Consider the following 19,239-nt stretch of genomic DNA (forward strand, 5'->3'; position numbering starts at 1 on the left):
CAGGCATCAGCGACAGAGTCATCCAGCCTCTTCTGGTAGCTGAAGAGGGCTGGATGGTGCTCTCCCCAATGTCGAGAGGAAGGTTGAGATTTCCAATTCTCAGCTCATTTTTTCTTTAGGGCTGCCTCACGTTTAAGGAGAATATTTTATCAGTTTTGTGAGTTCATATGCATCTCCATGGGTTTCCTTCATCACAGGGATACTCTTTACCGTGTTGCCCACTGCAAGATTCAATACATGACAGTAACAGTGTGTGTGAAGACAATGTGATGCAGATTTCTTGAGAATGACGGCCACTCAATGCTTGCTGCCTGTTATTGTAGCGCAACGATTGTAACATTGTCCACTAGCCTGGTCCAAGGGCAGGACAAGTCTCAGTAGCGCATCTTTTATAGCAGACACAATGGTTTCAGCATTTGCCTGTTCTAATGGACCGAGTCCAATTAAGTCCTTGGCAAATTCCAGATCCTTGGTAACCCATCAGGTGCATACCACAAGCTTCTGTGTGTTGCTAATGTCTGTAGTCTCATTGGCAGGTACACTGTAACAGCCACTGGCTGCAATGTCAGCGGCAATATTACGGAGAATTTTAAGGGCTAGCAGCTTGAGAATTTCATTCCGGGCTTGAGGATGCATGTGGCTATTGTAACTTTGGCTGATCCACTTCTGTAGGACAGGGTCATCTTTCGATCTAAGGATTGCAGGCAAATAAATATTGCTACCAGTTTCATCACCATCTCTCCTGAGTTCAAGACCTTGTTTCCCCTGGAAAGTTATGTTCTCCAGGATTTTCATCAGACAGCAAGAGTTCTCGGCATTCTGAGTAGCTGCTGCATGATTTAGTTGCTCATCTACATGGACTGGTTTCATGAAGGCTTCAGTTGCATGACGATGGGTTGCACTTGTAGCATGGGCCTGAAACTTCTCAATTGTCTTCTTTCAGTTTGAGAACTCCTTTTTGATGAACAGATTGTCCTTCTTGAGAGTCACAGTGAATGTACCCTTGCTGTCAGCCAACACACAGGTATAGCATAGTACTGTGTCACTTGCCTCCTGGTAGTGCAGAAACTTGGATTGTTCAAACCACAGTGAATTAAAGGATCTCTTCTGGGTCCCAAATAGTCACTTGGTGCATTTCAAGTTCTATAGCTGGTTAGGTTTATCTGGAGGGACTCTACCTGAAGGTCCTGATAAGGTCCCTGCAGCATCATTCACTGCGATATCCATTTTACTTATTTCCTCGGCATTGTCTGAAAATTCATCGGCATGTTTAGGAGTGTTATTGTCGTGATCAGGAGGAGCAACATTGGTGTTTTCATCGGCTTTATCAGTAGAGTGTCTTTCAGGAAGAATCGTGTTGTCCTTAATTTCAGATTGACCATCTTGTTTGACTCTACTCACAAAAAAACTTTTCAACGTGCATTTTCTTTTTCGTTCCATTATAGAACAGAAGAATGTCATTGTCGGCAGGAGAGTCAATATCTGCAGTAGAAAAAAAAATGGTTCAAAAGCACGTTTTTTGTGAATAAGCACATTGATTTTGTAGGTATTTGGCATTAGCAGAACTGTTGCAAAAGTCATTCATTCATCCATTGCCAGATGCCATGTATCCCAAACGGGGTGGCCAAGGGTTTAGAGTTAATTGTTTTACAGGGAGGGACACTAATCCTCCACCAACCCCACTTCACACATAGGGAGAAAGTACTAACGTTGAAAGATGAGACCATCCATCTCTTAGTCTGTAGATTGAGTTACAATAACAACAAAACACAGGAATATAATTATAAACATAGTTGAGAGAAAATAAACTCACAGGCCAGAAGGCAACAGAGAGCCATTGACAACACTTGGTGAATGACAAGAACTGCATTGTCACACAACATAAACATTGAATAACATCATAACACTACCACGGTGTATCTCAGATAGTTGTGCCAACAAGATTTATCATAATATTCGACATATAGCATCACATTTTACTTACAAGCTTGATCGATTTCATGAGTTGTTATTGAACCCTCAGTCTTAGTTGAAGTTTTGACAAATTAATACTATGTATAGAAAATGCTGGGAGGGCTATAGCCCCCTAGCTCCCCCAGAAATTACAGCTCTGATACTTGTTAATTGTTTTTGTTACAACCCCAGGCTCATTTATACTTCCAGCCATTGAGAAACCTTAGACTGTTCCTTGCCTATTCCCAGTCCGGGGTTCACTGAAGGGAAGCATAGTACAGAGATTCTCGTGTTAATGGACGTTGATTGACTAGATTTTGGATTTAATGGACACTACAAAGGCCACTGAATTTCTTTCAGTTATTACAAACTGTGTCCATGAAATGGAGCGCAGTGGGTCTCAGTAAATATATTTCCTACCCTCTCTGTTCCGACCTGGTCTAAAATTGCCCTATCCCCATCATGACTGCTGAGTTGTAGGAACAGACTATATTAATATTGTACCGGACTAGTCATGAGGAGCCATGACAAGTATGTGAAATAAGCAACGAAAGGACAAAATTATAGACCAGGTTAGTGTAAAATGGGTATAGTTTTCATTTATAGTACCAGAATGCGCTATTGTACTTATCTGTTTTCAAATTTGTGTGGGGGGACCATTGGATATATTGGACTATTGGCATTTTCAGATGAGGCTTCCCCCCAAATAGTCTGTTTTAGTGAGGGTCTACATCATTTTGATTGTTTGAATATGTTTGAATTAATTGAGCTAAATGTCTTTTAGGTATGATATAATTGAATTTTATATTCTAGATCTTTAGTATTGTGGAGGAGTATGCACCTGGCTTCAAAGAAAGCATTGTTGGTTATGAAGTGCTTCCACCACCGGACCTCGAGAAAGTGTTTGGACTTACTGGTGGGGTGAGTTTTTAATTATTATTTATCCTTAAACCCTCAGATGACTTTCCAGTTTTCTTATGGTTAATGCTAGATGATTTTACTAGCCACTGGGAAAACTCTCGATATAACCCTTAACCATTAAGGATGATTTATCTGTTATACTCTGGTTAATGCCTATGATTTGTATACAGAGAAATGCCATGCCAGGAATGGACCTTTTTACTAATGAAGGAACAGCATTTCACATACTCACATACGCTTGGTAGTGTAGGACATCCAGCCCATCTGTAAGTTGTAAGAACAAGGACATTGCTGGCTCACCCAGAAACATCACATTTGAGACAATCGAGCCTCCCTTCGCATCCCACACTGCAGGCAACCAGTGTAATGGTACGGAAGCTTAATAAATTAATCACTGTCCTGACAGCATTGGCCACTGAAGTACTGGAACTCCTCTTGCCTAGTGAGCTATGTGGGCTTTTATGCACCCTTTTACACATAGTGCATGGAATATAAAACACATTTTTTCTTTTTTTTAATTTCGGTCTCTAAGAAGTGGATAATTCTTTCAAACTTATTGTGTCCCAGTGGCAAAACCAGAATGATATGTAATAGTAGTGGTGCAAGTACCAAAGGTTGGAAACCCCAGCTTTAGTGTAACCAAACAAGTGGTTGTTGTTTTGCCCTGGGCTATCTGGCCAAGCAAACCCATCAGCCACAGGTAAGCAGGTAAGCAAGTACAGTACACTGTATAGGGATCCATTGCCCCCGTGTAGTATACAGAAGCTTACCAAGACCAGACCAGGACCCACAGCATGGTGCTGGGAAATATAGAAAGGTTTGGCCCCTGGTTGGAGATGCCACAGCTGCTCCACCTAAGGTGTACAGTGCAACCGCTTGTAGGCTCTTTGTCAATGTCTCCAAAATTAGCTGTGATCTCAAGAAACTATGAATATACAGTACTGTATATATATATATATATATATATATATATATATATATACCCTTTACTGGAAGGGTTAAAGGGAGGTGATGGCCAAGTGGTGAGAGAAGTGGCCTGTTGTCTCAAGGGATGCAAGCTATAGCCCAATTTTGAGCAAGTAAAAGTTTGATTATCTGAATGTCGGCAATACAAACTTCTCTAATTTTTCTTAAGACCTAGGGGCATGAAGAAACTATGAATATACATTATACATGTATATGTATATGTATATATATATGTGTATATATATATATATATATATATATATATATATATATATAGATAGATAGATAGATATAGGTAGATATATATATATAGATAGATAGATAGATAGATATAGATAGATAGATAGATAGATAGATAAATATATATACATATATAGAAAGATAGATAGATAGATATATATCTAGATATATATAGATATATATATATATATATATATATATATATATATATATATATATATATATATATATATAGATATATATATATATATATATATATATATATATATATATATATATATACAGTATATATATATGTATACATATACGCATATATACAGTACACTCACTCTTTTTGCGATATATATACTCTCACGAAATTTCATTTTGTCTTGGCAGGGGAATGTTTTATTCCTAGGAGTCTCACAATTTTCCTACAATTTTTGCGAGCTCCCTCATCTCCGCAGTCACTTGTTTTGAACCGACTGTTGAGGAGATGTTGGAAACAGACGAACAAGTCAGTGACTATGAAGTTCAGGAAGAACCCTTACCTGTCCCACCACGAGAGCCAACATCTCGCCAGATCACAGACTTGCTGGCAACCACTGCTCGCTTGAAAGAGCAAATTGAGGAATGTGATGGGAGGCCAGAGATGAGGGACACCTTCCTCCCGATGTTAGATAGACTTCTGGCTAATTACAAGGAGCTTTTCAACACCGGATTTCATGCACATCATGAGGCTCTGATAACATCATTCCTGTCCTGTCATATTCAGCAAGTCCAGGCTTTGGAGAACTTACAGGCTGAGGAGGATGGTGGTGCTGTAGACGAGGACATTGACGACATTGGGGAGCTTGATGAGCTCTCACTGGATTTTGAGGGCTTTGATGTTGAAGCATCGGGAAGTGGTGGTGTGGGGGACTCAACGGTGGTGGCGGGGAGCAGTGAGGGGGCAGGTGGTAACTAACCACCGCTTCCAGCCTCGGAACTCATCTTCAGGCCCCATCAAGCAGTACAGCCTAAGTGTCAGTGTTAGTAAACTCTTTGTTCAGTAATATATTATATGTCTGATTAACTGTATGTAATTTACAGTAGGGGTATTGTGTCATTAATGGGTAGCTAAGGGGGAATGAGGCAGCTAACCCTGGAACCAATTACCACTTATTACATGTAAAGTACATGCACGAATTTCGCGAGTTTGACTCGCATAGCAATTGCGGTACCAATGAGGCTCAAAAATAGTGAGTGTACTGTATATATATATATATATATATATATGTGTGTGTGTGTGTGTGTGTGTGTGTGTGTTTGGAGCCTCTGTGGTACAGTGGTAGTGTGCGCGTTTCGTACACAGGTGAACCAGGGTTCGCACCCCACCAGGGTAATAAACTGTGGGAGTATTCACCCGGCCACGTACTGCATTGGCGGACAAAAGGGTGCTGTGGTTGAACCAGTGTCGCTTACTATAAAGTATGCTTGCACCCAGTCGGCTTGCGCAGGCCGATTACACTTGGTTCACAGACTACACACACATCCAAAGCCACTCCAACACTACAATTACACTTACAAGCACTTCTCACCCTACATACAATCTCTACCAGACAGCCTAAGCCACTTGGTAGAGATACATTGGCTGTATCATCCAGACTTCGGTTGGGATAGGCTGGTCCTGCAGTGGATACTCAGATGGCTGATGATGATGATCATGATGATGATGTATATATATATATAAGGCATCCCTCACTGCTTGGTTTTTCAACTTCCATATTTTTCTGCTAGGCGCATAGGCCCTCATTTTCATCACCTGCTCCTTAAACACCGTGTCATATATCAATAATTTGTGCTACTGCACACACTCTTTGCTTCCTGTAACTTTAACATCCCTCACTAACCTTCTATCAGCCTTCCTAACCAGGAAATATTCTGTCTGACTGCTGTTTCCCCCAGACTCGTACGTAATCAACTTACTCCATCTTTTCCTAAAATTTGTGGTGGACACAATCATGCTCATTGCCTCCCCAAACTCGAGTATTGTTTCCCCTTCCTCATTTCATGTACCTTATGCAGTTCCCCCAGGTATTCCTTTATATCCTTGAGCAGCCTCACCAACATGACCATTTAAATTCCCCCGTAATACTACAATCTCATCATCCCCATACCACTTACTACACATATTAAGTCATCCCAAAATCTGTTCTTCTCGACCTCATCTTAGCCTGCCTGTGGAGCATATGCCGATATCATACCACCAAACAAAATTTTCACTGCTATTATCCTTTCACATACCCTCATAACATTCATGACATATTCCACCCACTTCTCCCTAACCAACACACCTACACCCCCATATCCATCTGTCCTACCCTGCCAAAACAACTTATTGCAACAATCCCTCCCAGCAATGTTTCTGGCTGACCCACCCCTATACCAGCCTTCTTGTAGCATCCCACTTCCACCTACCTCCCACTCATTACCTCAACCACTTCCCCTGCTCTGCTCCTCAAACTTCCCTCATTCCAGGAAGCCACTCTGATCTCCCTCGTTGATTTAATGTCCTCAAGCATGCTTTGAATTACATTCTTTACCTTGGTTTTGGGCGAGAGTAGAAGCATGTATGGACAAGTTTGAGAGGAGCGAGAGAGTGCTGTTGATTGGAGACATGAATGGCAAAGTTGGGAATGTACGAGTGGATGGAGTGGTTGGTCAGTGGGGTGTGCCAGCTGAAGTAGATGGGAATGGTAGTGCTTTGGTGGACATCTGTGCTGGTAAGGGGTTGGCAATAGCCAACACCTACTTTCGTCATAAGATGATCCACCGGTATACATGGAGAGTAATGAGGAGGATGGATGGTGAACTTGTTGAACGAAAGGCAATGATAGACTACATGTGTGTGGATGAGCGAATGAGAAGACAAGTGTTGGATGCAAGGGTGTGGAGAGGGTGGGGGAATGGAGTCTCGGACCATCACTTAGTGATGGCCAAGGTTGAGCTGCAAAGAAAGTAGTTGAGGAGATGAAGGGGAAGACAGGAGGAAGCAGCTCCTGTGAGAAGAGTGGAGAAATTGCAAGATAGTGAGAAAATGACAGTATAAGAGCATAGTGGAAGAAAGATTGGGAAGGTATGAGCTAGAGCAGATGGAAGGGGTGGAAGACATATGTAAGATATTCACGGAAGAGATAAGCGCAGCGTGTGAGGCGGTTTGTGGAGTGAGGAGGAGATGCAAGGGTGTGCAAGGGACAGCATGGTGGAATGATGAGGTGAAACGAGCTGTGGAACAAAAGAAGAAGGCATATGGTGAATGGTTGGCGAGTAGAGGTAGGGGAGAAGATGAGAGAGAGAAGAGAGAGGTATATGTGAGCAGGAGAAGGGAGGTTAAGAGACTGGTGAAGGAGAGGAAGAAGAAAGTGGATGAAGAGTTTGGGAGGAATCTGAGTATGAAATGGAGGGAGAGTAAGAAATTGTTTTGGAAGGAGGTAAAGAAAGTAAGGCAGTGTGAAAGGGGAAATAGTAGGGGAGTGAAAGATAGGAATAATAGATTGTTGGTGGAGAAGAGAGAGAAATTGAGGAGGTGGAAGGAGCACTTTGAGGATTTGTTGAATGTAGAGAGTGAGAGCAGTGTGAGTATAAGTGGTTGGGGAATGGCTGGGAGAAGAAGAGATGAGAGGAGGGAGGAAGAGATCAGTAGGTCGGAAGTAGTGGAAGCGATGAAGAAGATTAAGCTGGGAAAGGCCCCAGGAATTGATGGAGTGTGTGGTGAAATGCTTAGGTATGGGGGTGAGATTGTCGTGGAGTGGATATGGAAGTTGTGTAGATTGGCTTGGGAAGAGGGAAGGGTTCCAGAGGACTGGAAATCAGGTATAATTGTCCCTCTGTACAAAGGAAAAGGGGAGAGAGAAGTATGTGGTAACCATAGGGGTATTTGCCTTCTTAGTGTGACTGGTAAAATATATGGTAGAATACTCATTGATAGGGTTAGGCATATGACAGAGGAGCTAGTTGGAGAAGAACAAGGGGGATTTAGGAAGGGAAAAGGGTGTGTAGATCAGATATTTGTTCTAAGATGTTTAGTGGAGAAGTATCTAGAGAAGGGAAGGAAAGTGTATGCTGCCTTCATGGACTTGGAGAAAGCTTATGACAGAATAGATAGTCAAGGTATGTGGAAGGTATTAAGAATATATGGAGTGGAGGGGAAATTGTGGTGTGCTGTGAAGAGTATGTACGAGGGATCTAGGGCTACGGTGCGAGTGGATGGTGAGCTGAGTGAGTTCTTTGATCTCAATGTGGGACTGAAACAGGGCTGTTTAATATATATATGGATGGGGTTGTAAAGGAGGTGCAAGGTAGGGCAGTGGATGTGGGGGTGGCCCTAATGAATGAGGGTGAGATTTGGAAGCTTCCGGTGTTGCTGTTTGCTGATGATACAGTATTGTTGAGTGAAGATGAATGGGAGTTGCAAGGTTTGGTGAATGAATTTGGGACAGTGTGTAGGAGGAGGAAGCTGAAAGTTAATGTAAACAAAAGTAAAGTTATGGTGTTTGAGAGGAATGAAGTCACAGAGTGTGCAGTGAGGTTGGATGGTGAGGATATGGAGAATGTGAGTGCATTCAAGTACTTGGGTAGTGTGATGAATAAGGATGGAACTTTGGGGGATGAAGTACGTGAAAGGGTACAGCAGGGAAGAAAGGTTGTTGGTACACTGAAAGCAGTGATGAGAAATAGGGAGGTGAGTATGGAAGTTAAGAAGTCACTGCATGATGGTATTGTGATCCCTACCCTGATGTATGGAAGCGAGGCGTGGACCTTGCAAGAGGGGAACAAGTCAAGAGTGAGAGCAGTGGAAATGAGTTACTTGAGAGGAGCATGTGGAGTGACGTGGAGGGACAGGTTGACGAATGAAGAAGTGAAGGAACGTTGTGGGGTAGATGTGGATGTGGTTGAAAAGATTAGGAGAAATACACTGAGGTGGTTTGGACATGCGGAGAGAATGGAGAATGAAAGACTGACTAAGAGGGTGTATGTAGGTGAGGTGGAGGGAGGGAGAGGGAGGGGTAGACCGAGGATGAGGTGGAGGGATGGAGTTGAGAGGTATATGAGGGAGGGGGGGGTGAGTTGGGGGGAGGGGAGTCAAATGGTGGGTGACAGAGTGACTTTGAGGCGTTTTGTCTGCAGCCACCCTTTGCGGGATTAGGGCGTCGGGCTATAGATAGATAGATAGACCTTGGTCATAATCAGTAAAATAAGAAGGGGAGAGACATGCCATAGGCCCCACCCACTGCACAGTCCCAGGCCCAGGCAATGGATTTGGAATCCCTAGCCCACCAGCCTTGACCAGTGGCTGTGATAATGGCATTGGGGCACCCTGCTAGGACAGCTACAGGGACATCCCCCAAGTGTGCACTGTAAATGCCCTGCCATTATACACCCACTGATAGGGCAGTGTCCTTAGGCGCTACTCCCGGGTTCAGGCCTTTCTCTGTTGGGTGGAAGCGGTAGCCTAGTACTGTAATCACAAAGCAGTGTTCACTCTAGCACAGGTTTGAGCCCATCTCACCCCGGCCTCACAATCTATGTTGGTGGAACCCTTGTCATGCTTCCCTTCAAAAGATCTGCCACTAGATAGTGGAGGCAAAGTTTTCTGGTTGCATGTCCTTGCTGGCGTCAACCCGTGACGTAGTGGGGTACGTTGTGTGATATGTAAAGCATGTGGTGCAGTGTACGAGATCGTTAGAGGAAGTGTTTGGAAGAGTATGCTGATCTACACTCTGCGTTAGTGTCGCACTGAAAAGGTCAGCGGAATGGTTAGATAGCCAGCAAAACAGGTACTTCAGCTCTCCCTATCACTATATACACTCCCGTGCCTTGGGAGTAAATGTAGAAAAGAGCTGGATGATGGTAATCAAGAGAGGAGGTGACTCCCAGTGTGATGTTCCAGTGAATGGAGAGACTGGAATCGGTGAGAGAGTTCAAATAGGTGGGTACAGTGATAGAAAAGAGAAGAAACTGCACAAAAGAAGTGGAAAGTAGAGCGGCACAAGGAAGGAAAGTAGCTCAAGCTATGAAGGCCTAATAAGAAACAGAGACTTGAGTGTTGCAGCTGCGTGAGGCTTACATGACGGAGTGATAGTGTCAACTTTAACATATGGATGTGAGACTATGGTGTGGCATGAAAATGAAAAATCAAGAGTGAGAGCAGTGGGGATGAGACTGCTGTGGAATGTATGTGAAGTACAGAGAGTGGATAGGATACAAAATAATGTGATTCGTGAAAGAAGCAGAGTGAGGAAGTCGGTGGACACCTTAATCGAAGAGAGTATATTGAGATGGTATGGTAATTTGAAGAGAATGGATGACAATAGAGTGGTGAAAAAGGTATATCTGAGTGAATTTGAAGGAGGTAGGAGGTGAGGTAGGCCAAGGAGAAGGTGGAGGGATAGGGTGGATGAGTGTGTGAGGATGAGGGATATGCAAGTCGGGGAGGCTAGGAGACTGACAAGAAATCAAGCTGGCTGGATGAATGTTGTGAGAAGTGCATGACCAGGGATTTGGCACCCCTTTTTAATGTGACAGCGTTTGGACTGACTCTGTCAGATACATTTATGTGAAGCTGCAGAATGTGGTGAAAGGTTTTATTCATATCAGACAGAGCCAGGATTCTGGGGGCTTAGATGATGAGTGGATGGAAGCATGGCCCATTGGAGTGGGCAAACTTGAGCTGTCTGGACATTGTCACTCCTCACCTTGCCCTACGGTGGGAAAGGAGGTCTGGATGATGACACAGTACATATATATATATATATATATATATATATATATATCAACGCCAGCTGCTTTCTCATTTTTGAGCCACTTCACAGTGGTCTTCACTTGTGGAAACGTGACATTTGCACAGGTGAAGAATGCTGTGAAATGGCTGAAAGTGGGCAAGCAGCTGGGGTTCATGAGGTGGGTATGCAGAGATGATTATATGTTATGAAGAGGGCAGAATGAAATGCTTGTTGGAGATATGTAAGAAGGCATGAATGAGTGAAACTGTGCCAGCAGAGTGGAAAAAGGATGTGATCGTACCCATGTGCAAAAATACAGATGAGCGAAATGAGTGCAAGAATTATCGTTGCATTCGTTTATTGAGTGTGGTAGGGAAGGTATATGGAAGAATTAGTATAGAGAATGTTATAGAGATATCAGAAGTCCTGGTTTAGGAGTGGCAGAGGATGTGTGGATCAAATATTTGCAATGAGACAGAAAATGGAGAAGGCTTGCGAGGACTATAAGGTGTTTATTGCATTCATGGATCTGGAAAAAGCATATGACAAAGTAGACAGAGAAGGATTATGGAAGGTTTTGCTCATGTACAGTGTAAATGGTAGGCTTCTAGGCGCCGTCAAGAGTTTTTATGATGGTAGTGAGGCATGTGTAAGGGTAAATGGGCATCTTAGTGAATGGTTCACGATCGGTGAGGGCATGCAGCAAGGTCGTGTGATGTCCCCATGGTTGCTTATTATATATATATGGATGGGATGATGAGGGAAGTAAAAACCCGAGTAATGGAGAGGGGGATGGCGTTGGTAAGGAATGGTCATGGATGGAATATCTCAGACTTGTATGCTGATGATGCAGTACTACTTGCAAATACCGGACAAGAACGTGGTTGACTAGTGCAGAGTTTTATTGATGTCTGTGAGCGTTGTGCTTTGAGAATAAATGAAGAAAAGAGTAAAGTGATGGTTATTGAGAGAGAAGGTGACTCCCAGTTTGATGTTACAGTGAATAGAGAGAGACTGGAATCGATGAGAGAGTTCAAGTACCTGGGTACAATTATAGAAAAGAGAGGAAAATATGTAAAAGAAGTGGAAGGTAGAGTGACACAAGGAAGGAAAGTAGCTGGTGCAGTGAAGGCCTTGATAAGAAACAGAGGTTTGAGTTTTGCGGCTGCAAGAGGCTTACATGAGGGAGTGTTTGTGTCAACTTTAACATACGGTTGGAAGACTAGGATGTGGCATGAAAATGAAGATTAAGAGCAGTGGAGGTGGGACTTCTGAGGAATGTATGTGGAGTACAGAGAGTGGATAGGATACAAAGTAATGTGTTTCATGAAAGATGTGGAGTGAGGAAGGTTTTGGACACCAGAATCGAAGAAAGTGTACTGAGATGGTATGGTCTTGAGGAGAGAATGGATAACAATAGAGTGGTGAAAAAGGTATATCTGAGTGAATTTGAAGGAGGGAGGAGGCGAGGTAGGCCAAGGCAAAGGTGGAGGGATATGGTGGATGAGTGCGTGAGGAAGAGAGGTTTGGAAGTTGGTGAGGCTAGGGGACTAACAAGAGATCGAGCTGGCTGGATGAATATTGTGAGGAGAAGCACATCATCAGGGATTTGACACCCCTTTTTAATGTGACAGCGTCCGGACTGACTCCATCAGATGCATTTATGTGATGCTACAGAACGTGGTGAATGTGTTTGACTTGTCAGATAGAGCCAGGATTCTGGGGGCTTGAATGGTGAGTGAATGGAATATGGGCTGTCTGGACATTACTACTGCTCACCCTGCCCTAGGGTGGGAAAGGAGGTCCGGATGATTTTATATATATATATATATATATCCCTAGGGTGGGAAAGGAGGTCCGGAGGATGATGATATATATATATATATATATATATATATATATATATTTTTTTTTTTTTTTTTTATGTGTCCGACTCTCGGCAAAGGCTTCAGGGCCTATATCTTGGGGGCAGTAGCCTATCCCAAGGCCCAGTAGTCCTCCTACACCTCCACATGTCACCATATATATATATATATATATATATATATATATATATATTTATATACACTCAACCCTCGGCTATCACTCCCAATTGGTCCTGCTATGGCTGCGCTATAGCCGAAACCATGATAGCCGAATTGAAGAACTTATGGAAATAATTCTAATTGGTGCCATGACCTCAATCTTTACCCCTAAGATACCCATTTTGTACCACATATTAACATACAATAGTCCAAAAATGAGCATGTTTTATGATGTGATCATGATTCTTATAAATACGCCTCACAGTTGATTCACTGATGTTATATTTCTTCCCCACACTTCGCTTGGTCTCTCCATTGTCTATAAGTTTCACATTTCCAGTTTATCTGCATAACTTAGGTTCTTCCTTTTCTTTATTTCCCTGCCAGGTGCCGCAGCATTATGTTGGGTGATGGTAGTGAGACAGGGAGGGGGTACGTTGGCCATGGTCATATCATAAAAAAGGCTATTGTTCTCGCTGTCACTGTTCACGTTCTGAGGGTGCGCACTTGAATGGTTTGGCGGGCAGGAGACTCAGTCGGGTGGCCAATCAGCGCTTGGCTGGCGCTGACGTCACACGACCAATCACGGAGTGAAACTTTTGTTGGCTGGGCGGAGCAGCGGAGCCAGGCCTTCTTGAAAATTTCGAGCATTTCCGGTGCGCGATAGCGGGCATTTAGTGCGTGATAAAAGTATTTTGGTAGTTTTTTATATAGGCGTGATAGCGAGATACGCTATAGCGGAATATATATATATATATTTACAAATATATATATATATATATATATATATATATATATATATAATGTATATATATTTATATTTGTATATATATATATATATATATATATAATGTATATATATTTATATATATATATATATATATATATATATATATATATATATATATACAGTGTATATATATATATATATATATATATATATATATATATATATATATCTATCTATCTATCTATCTATCTATCTATTGCCAGACGCCATAATCCCGTATGGGGTGGCATACAGTGTATATATATATATATATATATATATATATATATATATATATCTATCTATCTATGGTGGGAAAGGAGGTCTAGATGATGATGATGATGATGATGATATGAGGCGCACGCAATAGTAAGGGCACAAGCGCCACCGCACCCAGATCCTAGTTGCCAGTACAGTACTGCATTTTTTCTCAGGTTTCCTCTATCCAACAGTAGGTCGTATATGCCCTTCTGATTATTTTTCTTATGGTCTAGTGAGCCCTGAAACACCCGCAATTTTTCAGCTGTATACACCCTAATACAGCTCTGCCAGAACGCGCCTGAGTAAGGACACAAGCACCACTTTCCCTTTAAACCAGGAGTACTTTGGTGTGTGTGGGAGGCCGTGCCTCCTTCTCACACTCACGTCTCTCCCACGCACCACACTGGTAGATCTCAACAGCCAATGAAAATTCGATTTGACTGAGCTAGCGTTGTTTTTGGGTGACTGATGCCACCATCCAGTATAAATGCAATCAAATCACCAGAGTCTTCCCTGTGCCTTTTTTTAACAGAACACTTTTAATGCTTCATTATTTTTGTTGATTTTACGAGTGTTTCCGTTGTGTTGTTGTACTGTGGTAGCCATGGGTGATAAGAGTGATAACAGTGAGCACCAGGAGGCTGTTGTTAGTGAAAATGAGTCTGGTGTTAGTAGGAATAGTGAGTGTGTTCTGGGACCTTCCCGTGGCCGTAAACACAAACCAAAGCCAGACACGTGGAAAGCTAATGTGGTGAAAAAAAAACTTCTTAATCAAGGTAAGGCTTACACCAGCCGTATGACTAAGAAACTGGTAGAAGCACGAAAGATAGGACCTCCATGTGCTGATGGTTGTTTCAATAAAGTGACTAGGAAGAGGAGAATAGTCGGCAGGGTTGGTGAGCACTGCATTAGTGTTACACTCCCCTTCCTTCTGATCTTCAGTCTCTCTCTCTCTCTCTCTCTCTCTCTCTCTCTTTTCCTTTTCTATGCCTGCCTGCCACCCTATTATGCCTATTCTGATCTTTTTATTATTCTGACATTCCGGTATTATTCTGAGCATTTTTTTTATTATTTACCATTTTTATATGAATGATTATCACATGTATGCTACTATTATGGCATCATTATAACATCTATTCTGGTGTGTTGTAATGTCAATGGTTTGGAGATGGAGAAAAAATGACCAGCAGTAAAAGAGATATGATTTCGCAAATTATCAGAGCCACATTACCTGACGTTTTATGCTGCAGCAAAGGCATAAAGCATAATGATGAAATAATTTTGGGATACGTATTAGAGGGATAAATTTTCTCTAAATCGGTGCAAAGTAGATTGAATTCGTATGGTTGGTTTGGAAGATCTTGCTGTTTCAAAACTTTAAATGCGTTTTTCTCTTTTTTAAAATGGCTCTTGTGCCCTTACTACAGCTTGTGCCTCATATATATAAATATCTATCTATCTATCTATCTATATATAAATACAGGTAACTCACACGGAACACGTGGGTTTCGTTCCTATCGTGCCGTGTTAGGTGCGAAATCGCGTATATTTAAACTACTCCGTATTTTGCTCCCTAGACCCCCCAAATGTGTTGTTTTGCTGTTATCTGTCACTGGTAATCACTAGAAAGCACTTTAAGTGGTTAGAAGGTTTATTTAATGTTATAACTCACAAATACAGTACTCCAGAGCAAAACTTCAACACACAAATACTGTACGTAAACACAAGGAAACATTCCGATGCCGATCATAGGTAATCATATAAATCAGGTTAACTGGTACCAGTGCTTTAACTTACAAGTACTTACCAGAACAGTACATATTTAACTTAGAAATGCAGTACTGTGATATCGAATGATTTCAGTACATAATCTGTTAGGAATGGCTGGAAAAAAAAAAAATGTTATGAATACATTTTCACCTTTTTGATATATGTTTATGGTAGTTTCGAGTTATTTTTTACGTTATCGTTGTGCCCATGCTTGGAAAAGGGAGCGAAAGAGTTGAATTTTCAGTCCTAAATGAGAAAACTGCACGTCCTCCAAGGCTAGACTCTGCCACGGGAGAATAAAGTGAAGGGACAGTCCAATTAGCAATAAGGAAGTTGTGTCACAACTTCCAGCTCCCACACCACGAGAATGGCTAAAAATAGAATCGTAATGCAGTTTCAGAACTAACAATAAGTCTAATTATTACGAATACAGATACAAAGCAGAAATAAATACGTTTACAGACGGGGAAAACGTACTTCTTCCGTCATAACATGTTCATCTTTCTCTCTCATTTTACGTTCATCTTTATCATTTTACCTTGTTATTTTCGCAATACATATTGCTGTCTCGTAAACAGGGTCGTTGAGTGTGTTTTGCAAGGGAGGAAAAAGGTTGTATTTTCTGTCTGGGTCGAGATAATGGGTGTAACTGTGTGTGGTTAGGCATGGCCACGAGCGAAAAAATCGTACATCCACTCCTCACGATAGCAGGTGGCGAACTGACAATGATACAAAGATACATGAGAGGGTGAAGTCAAGGTCAGTCTCATGTCCCAGATTTTCGTTCACTGCCCGAAAGTTTTCACAGTTTTCTACAAGTTGCATTGCATCAAATGATCCAAACCATTACAGCAAACCTGAGCAAATAGGTAAAGATACCAAGACAAAAATGTATTTTTCTCTTATTATAAGTCTTTAACGAACAAACAAAAATGGTAATATTCCGATGCCGATCATGGGTAATCATATAAATCAGGTTAACTGGTTACAAGGCTTTATTTAATGCTTTAATTGCTTACTAGTACATACCAGAACAGTAAATATTTAACTTACAAATACAGTACTGTAGAAAAGCAGTACAGTAAGAGTTTAACGAACAAACAAAAAAGGCAATATTCCGACGCCGATCATGGGTAATCATATAATTCGGGTTAACTGGTTACAAGGCTTTATTTAATTATTTAACTTTATTTAAGTGCTTACAAGTACAGTACATACGAGAACAGTAAATATTTAACTTACAAATACTGTACAGTACTGTGGAAAAAACAAACAAATAAAAAAGGCAATATTCTGACGCCTATCAGGTAAACTGGTTATAAGACTTTATTTCTTGCTTTAACGTTATTTAATAGTACTTTAAGTTGCACATAAACTTACCAGAACAGTACAGTACTATAAATATTTAACTTACAAATACTGTGCTACTGTACTCGGGAATGTCTCGCTCACTGAATAATTTCCCGCCTAGATCGTCACGTACAGTAATCAAAACAAACCGCGCGCTGCGGTGACGTTCGAGGATTTGATCTTTCAAAGGCCTCTCCTGCGTTAATTTGTAGTTTTCATAATGGTTTTTTAATCTTACGTTGTCTTATATGTATCCCAGCCCTTACCGTGTATAATTGCGAGCGCGTTCCATGAGATCGTGTTCCGTGCGAGTTACCTGTACACAGTATTACCAATGGATGTCAGTTAAGCTCTTGAGTTTATTGATGTGGTTTTGTAATCACTTCCTACCAACAGATGATTTTTATCACTTTAAAATAGGTTTTTAATACTGAAGGGGTTATTGAAATGCATATGACCCCTTCAGCTTTAAAAATATTTCCAAAACTGAAGAAAAGTCTTTGGTATAGAAAGAATATAGTTTAAAGAATATGTCATCGGATCTAAGGGGATAATAAAGTGTAAGCTGTGAAAAATTACTGTTCTCCAGTCATACAGTATTTGTAAATATCCAGGTATGTCTTATTTGGGCATCAGCTAGAATATTAATACAGTACACAGTTGGGCCTCACTGTGCAATGAATTGCTAGGACAGTGTGTAAGGAATTCCACCCAACCTCACGAAACGATCACTAGAATTGCTATACCAGTGATCAGAGTGATACCCCAAGGTGATCCTGTGTGTCCGGGCAGCCACATATGAAATCTGACAGTCATACACTTGAGCCAAGATGGTTACCTGTGTTTACATGCAAAGAAACCCTTTGTAAAGCCTCGTTCCACACTCTTCCTCTGCTACCCCTTTCCAAGTTCATGTCCTGTGCAGTGATTGTCTCTTCATACGCTTATGGTCTTACATCATCATATATCTGTGCATTGCCATCAGACCACCATTGCCGTTGCAGTGCAAGTGCATGCCCATCAGTGTAGTGTTCAGTACAATGATCCCTTGGTTATTGCACATTATTGGTACTGAGCCTAATGTGTGATACTGAAATTGTGTACTAATGAAAGCACACATCCTAATTGGTACCAGGCACCACACTTGTCAACCCAGATTTTCCCTTTTACAACAATGTATGCCCACTGAATACATACCTTTTGTTTTGGTAAGTTTGAGAAACACACATAGGCATGGTTAGGTTCATAGAAAGTGACGAAGAGGGCACAGTATGGAAGAAACACGTACCCTAGGGAGACCTGAGATTGGCTTGAGATAAGGGGTTCTTAGGCTAGGGGGTGGAAAGATATTGGTCTCCACTACTTAGGATTAACTGTCAGGTCAGGCTTCGTCTTTGAATCCCTCAAATCCATCAAACACCAGAGATGCTGCACCATCGTTGTTAGCAGAAACCAGCTCAGGTGCACGATAATTATGTTTTTTAGCCAAAAAAATGTGCAATAATGGCAGGAGTGCAGATTTTCATCTTGGAGTGATAATGAAAACCATTATAACCAAGTGCACAATAACCAAGGGATCCCTGTACAAAGTGGAAAGATACAGTTTATTAGTGAAATAGCTTGGGCTTTGAAATCATGTCAGGCAAGGGTGCAGGCCTCAGTGGTAAGTGTGGTGCTAGCAAAAAGCCCAGTGGATAGCATGGTGTTAATGAATGGCCCAGTGGAGTGTGTGGTGCTAGTGAAGGGCCCAAAGACAAGCATAGTCCTAGTGAAGGTGATGAAGGAAAGGCCAAGAGGGTAAGGCAAAGGCTTTCCCTTGAAGTTAAGTTGGACACTGTAAAGCACCATAGGTCAGGAGAAAGGGCTGACACCCTTAAGCTGCCCCAGTCAGCTGTGTCAACTATTATCAAGATGTCTGTGGCAGTTTTCTCAGCTGGGGAACAGGTGCCTTCCCTGACTGCCAAGCATCTTACATGGACTGGGAAAGTGACAATGGAGAAGATTGAACAAATACTTGTGCTGCGGGTGAATGAGCAGAATCATGCTAAGGTGCCCCTAGGTAAGAGCTTCGTCTCTGCCAAGGTTCTGTCTCTCTGGAAGGACCTGAATGAGAGGAGGTGGGTGGAGTTTAAGGAAGTTTTCAAAGCCAGTAGCAGCTGGTTTGATCAGTTCAAGGCTCGGCCTCAAAAATATCATGATGCATGGGGAAGCAGCGAGCGCAGACCATATAGCAGCAGAGCTG

The 19,239-nt window shown here is 41.8% G+C and overlaps 1 protein-coding gene across 1 annotated transcript in view; it reads left to right on the forward strand.

Moving 5' to 3' along the window:
• LOC145412851 (pyridine nucleotide-disulfide oxidoreductase domain-containing protein 2-like) overlaps positions 1 to 19,239 on the forward strand; it is a 181,972-nt gene that overhangs the window by 160,172 nt on the left and 2,561 nt on the right. The window contains exon 10 of the mRNA XM_080282651.1: positions 2,767 to 2,874. Within this exon, the coding sequence (XP_080138777.1) occupies positions 2,767 to 2,874 (108 nt within the window). The remainder of the gene's footprint in view (positions 1 to 2,766; positions 2,875 to 19,239) is intronic.

This window comes from Coenobita brevimanus, chromosome 94 (assembly GCF_032717465.1).
Source record: "Coenobita brevimanus isolate Jiangsu-jjx chromosome 94, ASM3271746v2, whole genome shotgun sequence".
Taxonomy (NCBI): Eukaryota; Metazoa; Arthropoda; class Malacostraca; order Decapoda; family Coenobitidae; genus Coenobita; species Coenobita brevimanus.